The 4,701-nt window shown below is 49.8% G+C and overlaps 1 protein-coding gene across 1 annotated transcript in view; it reads right to left on the bottom strand.

Moving 5' to 3' along the window:
* Positions 1–752: 752 nt before the first annotated feature.
* The window catches only part of Pmar_PMAR004527 (serine/threonine-protein kinase chk2, putative), a gene marked incomplete at its 5' end in the record, with an annotated part of 5,023 nt that continues 1,074 nt past the window's right edge, over positions 753–4,701 (bottom strand). Inside the window, 8 exons of the mRNA XM_002765024.1 lie at positions 753–1,110; positions 1,161–1,281; positions 1,341–1,444; positions 1,493–1,553; positions 1,599–1,666; positions 1,714–1,864; positions 1,935–2,045; positions 2,671–4,638. Of these exons, the coding sequence (XP_002765070.1) occupies positions 927–1,110; positions 1,161–1,281; positions 1,341–1,444; positions 1,493–1,553; positions 1,599–1,666; positions 1,714–1,864; positions 1,935–2,045; positions 2,671–4,638 (2,768 nt within the window). The 3' untranslated portion in view covers positions 753–926. The remainder of the gene's footprint in view (positions 1,111–1,160; positions 1,282–1,340; positions 1,445–1,492; positions 1,554–1,598; positions 1,667–1,713; positions 1,865–1,934; positions 2,046–2,670; positions 4,639–4,701) is intronic.

Below are 4,701 nucleotides of genomic sequence, written 5' to 3'. Positions count from 1 at the left end.
TGCCCGTTTCCACATGAAGCCGTCACGGGCACGCGTGCCCAAACGTGAAGCCGCTAGAAACACGTCGCGTCACGAGACGTGAAAATTTTGGAGTAGATTGCATCAGCGTCAGGTCGACTGTTATATTGGGTTCAATGAACTCTTGTCGGCGGCGGCAGTTACAGAGCATTTCCCCCATCACTTCTCCAATAGGTAGAATGAGTACTCTGAATGCGACACTTGACGGACGCTGTTACTGCTTCTACCCATTCTGCGCGATTACACGTTTGTGCATAGCTGATCACTCCCAAGTTTGTAGTACTATCCATCATCGACCGATAATCAAGTTCACTCGGAGGGTAAAGTATTACTGCTTCCACCCATAGAGATCTTTACAACTCCCTCCGACTTGTGTAGTCGACTATGAGCCACCACCAAGCAACAAACGCTTATGTGGACGTCGAGCTGTTTGGAAACCCTCAGCTGTTCATCAACCATAAGAAGATTTCTGCATTCCAATATCAATCACATCAATAGTTTCCTAAGTTGATACGCATATTCATCTTGTAGTGCTAGAAGCAGCGTAAAAGCGCACACATATCGTGTTGACCATCCGGAATCAGCCCGTGCGCTGCGACAGCCCCACAGTGGGGCCCCACTGCCCCTTTGCATTGAGTTCAGTACGAGGGAAAATAGTAAACGATTTCCCAAATTCAGATATAACAGTGCCATTTCCTACCCACTCTTGATAAACACAAGTTTACAGGGTTTACTAAAAGAGAACTTCCATAGTTTCACATAGACTTCACATGCGCTATTAAAGTAAGTGCGGCATGTTCTTTACATACAAGAAAGATAATGACAGATTTGCCGTTTGCGGCAAAGCTATAGAGCGATGAATTATCGTTTCACATAATCATCACGACTTCATCTGACGATTACATTACTCATGGAGACTTGGAGGCCTCGTCAAACGCATCAGATGGGGATGGACAAGTACACTCATCGGTGGAGGATTCCTCAGCCACGGCCCCAGTTTTTCTTGGAGGCTCATCGAATGCTCCTAGTCGGCGTAGTTCGCTCCTCCTGACGAACCGCGGGATGATGAAGATCTCCTCCTCGGGACAGCCTCTGAAAGAGTAGCGGAAATAGTGCGAGGCGATCATCGGAAAGAAATTTACCTCTTGGAAAGTGACACGTCATACGGTGATTCCCGATAAAAGCCCGGCATACACCAGCAGACTTGCCTCTTCTCATACCAGTTATATCGACACCACTTGGGTGGGCTATCACGGGGATACCCTAAACGAGATGAAGTGAACCACTCATGGAGAGGGAGGGAAGGACATCATCCAACTTACATGACAGAGCACGGTGTAGCCACGGGTTGGTTGAAGGACAAGTCGAGTTGAGTCCAGAGCCATGAGGAGGCATCAATACGTATTCTTGTTCTTTCTCATAACATCTGCAAATCCAAACTATGCCAGAAATCCCATTGGGAAGCGTCACTCACAGCCAGTCACGGTTTTTGGTTCCATGGTTATTCCCCTTGTCATTCGGATCAAGTCGGCAATCTATAACATCCATCAAACGACAATTTGAAGCTCCTCTCATCCCACCGTATCTCTTCGGAGCATCGGTATAACCTCTGTCGTCTTGATGCTTCTCGTGTAGCCGAATGCAGAATCTACGACGCGACGAATGAGCGAGACGGGGCGGAAACGGAGGACTCACTGTTTGATTTTCTTCTTTCGAGCGCCGTAGGTCTCCGCGTCCTTCCACTTACCGTTGCAGTCCGACTTGCCATTCGACTTCACCCAGCCTCGTCCATTGGCGTAAAGAGCGTAATTGACGTTCCTCGTCGCGGCGTTAATCTTCGCCTCCCCTAAGAATGAGATCGAAAACGATCACCAGGCAGTTGCGATGGTAACATAATCGGCCGCCCAGTAGCTTACATCCCCTCTTCTCCTGATCTGGTCGCTTCAAACCTCCACCAACGACTACGTGTAGGAGGAGGAAGCCAGTAAGAGCTATGGATAAGACGGTTACCATGCAGACGAAGCTTACTACGGGAAATAGGTCTTTATAAAGAGACTGCCCACAGTTATGAAACTGCGCCCGCAATAGCACGCTATCCGAGTGAAAAACTCGTAATCAAGCTATTTGTTAAATGGTCTACATCCATGACACTTGAAACGCTCGGGCAGTTTCAGCCATTATCCGAAACGGGCGAAACCGTCACCTTAGACAACGCGTATTTACGACACCCGTTGCGAGCAGCAACAGTGCTCTTCTCTCGACCTTCCTCACATTCATCAAACACCAACAACGCACCCTGCATAGCGCGCCTAAGACCGACCCCTCGAGGCTACCCTACAGAGCGCCCCAGGGCGTTAACGCGGATCCTGAGCCCTATCGTAATTTCTTTACGATGCACCTTCCCCAGTACAGTCGTGATCCAAACACACTTACAACACAACTATACATCGATTGAAAATCTTATAGGAGCAGAAGTACTACGAGTTCAGACCCCAACACACTACCTACCGAAACAACAACAATCGAATAAGTTCAAACATGATCATCATCATCAGCTACTAGTATCAGCCAATGCGAGCCTCATAGAGGCTGCCGAGCCCTGTCGAGCAACTAGACTGGGCGTCGGCGGGGAGGAAGAATCACCGTCCTGACCAGCGGCGGCAGCAGCAGCAGACTTCAAATCAAAATCATCAACTTGTGCATAGACCAAGTTCATATCCTCCAAGTAAGCTTGCATTTGACGAGCTGATGTCCTCGCATACTCCTTGCACACATCCTCATAGGTCTTCCAGAAATCGTTATTCTCGCGCGCCCTCTCTCTGAAAACTGCCAGAATCCGCGCCGACTTCGTCGTACCCGACAACAGCCTCGCCGCATTTTCCCGCATATCCGACAACTTCGCCACCGATTGATCCACTCCCTGCCAAAACACCGTCACCTTGTGGAGGATCTGATCGATTCTTCGCAGTTTCCTCATCGAATCAGCGATGAGAGCAGCAGTCGGATCAGAACCACCATTATTCACCAGCTTGCGAGTCACCGCCAGCTGTGCTGTTGCCTCCGAGTCGCTACCACTAGGAATGTCACTTTTCCGAGAGGGAATAGACTCTTCCTCATCCGATTTCTTCATCGTCTCGTCTGAGACGGACCACGCTGCCCTTTCGCCCTGTGCTTCAAGTTCCTTGTCCGAGACCACAGCAGACTCATCCGAGCTCGACTCTGGTTTCTTTCGCTTCTCCGAATATCCACCAACATAGCCCGCTGCCAGGAATGGCAAATCCAGCAACTCCGCCACCTCGGAATCGATCGCGTCACCTTTACCATCCACCGCTGAAATAATCTTCCCATCAGAGGGCAGGTTGCGAAGCCTGTCCAAGAGGGAATCCAAACGCTCATTAGCCCGTTTCGATCGCCGACTGAGTGTCCTCCTGTCACTGCTATTCCCCATATTGCTGCTGTCGTTGGCGCTCGAACTAGACTCCACGAGTGATATCTTAGGACCGTCTGTAGACATCTTTACATCAGAATCAATGACTTCCTTAGCATCCATTATAGCCTTAGCAGTGATCTCCCTTTGCTGTGCTGATGGTATTCCAACAACAGTAGTCGGCAACCCCACTATAATCTTCTGCACCTTCCCCTCAAACTCCACATAGTGCGCATGCAGCTCCTCAGAGCTCGCCGACATTCCTTGTAACTTTGCTTTCACCGAATCCAGCCCAGCCATGGCCTCATCAGGCAGACCCTCCTCCGCGAACAGGACCATGTCCGACAGGTCCTTCCTGACCACCTCCGCAATGTCACCACAGCGACTCAGCATCACCGTCGTCTGCGTCTGGAGCTCCCGTGCTTCGAAAATCATCGCTTGAACTAGCTGAGCCACCACCGGATGATGCCGGAAATGTATATAAATTTGCTGGAAAATTTTCAGAATGTTCAGCTGTGCTGTGCAAAGTTCATCTAGACGGAAATCTTGCGCCGCCTTTTTCCCAAGATTCGCCGCCAAGTTCGGCACGACAACTCTGTTCGCGACATCAGACACGGGCGAGCGAGATCCTCCACGATTTTGAACTGCCAAGTACTCCTTTTCTTTATGACGGTCACCTCGTGTAGCCGAACTCCGAGACTGCGATATGTCACTAGTCTCCATCGGGTCCCCGCGAGAGTCCAAATGCTCGACCTGCATCCCATCGATCGGGGAATAATCATCCTCATCGTCGTCGATGGTCATAGGGGAATCTTCGCCCGGTTCGTGAAAACTAGCCAACGGGCTCGGAGCTTCCGCGATGCTCGTCGGCTTCAACACTTGTGAAGGCACACTACTAATAGTCGGTTCATATCCAATGGCCCTCGTGGTAAGAGTAGAGTAAAGTTCAGTGAGTTGTGGTACACGAGATTCTGGAACCCACACCTGCTGTAGAGCTTGGGCGGGAGGAAAATTGCGGAGCCAAGGATGGCCTAGAGCATCCTCGAGTGAGATCCGATCGTTGGGGTTAACGACTATCAATCTCGATACCAAATTCTTCGCATCTTCACTAACATGGTCCATCTTCTTGAACTTGAAGTGCCCTATCCGTATTTGGTCGTTCATGTGTTGTCCAGTGAAGGGATATCGCTTACCTGAAAGTAGCAGTAATATCAAACGGAGACTTCAGGGATGATAAAAAATGCCGAATACATTAC

The sequence above is a fragment of the Perkinsus marinus genome (genome assembly GCF_000006405.1).
Source record: "Perkinsus marinus ATCC 50983 genomic scaffold scf_1104296975926, whole genome shotgun sequence".
Lineage (NCBI taxonomy): Eukaryota > Perkinsozoa > Perkinsida > Perkinsidae > Perkinsus > Perkinsus marinus.
This window is presented reverse-complemented; position numbering and strand designations above follow the sequence as displayed.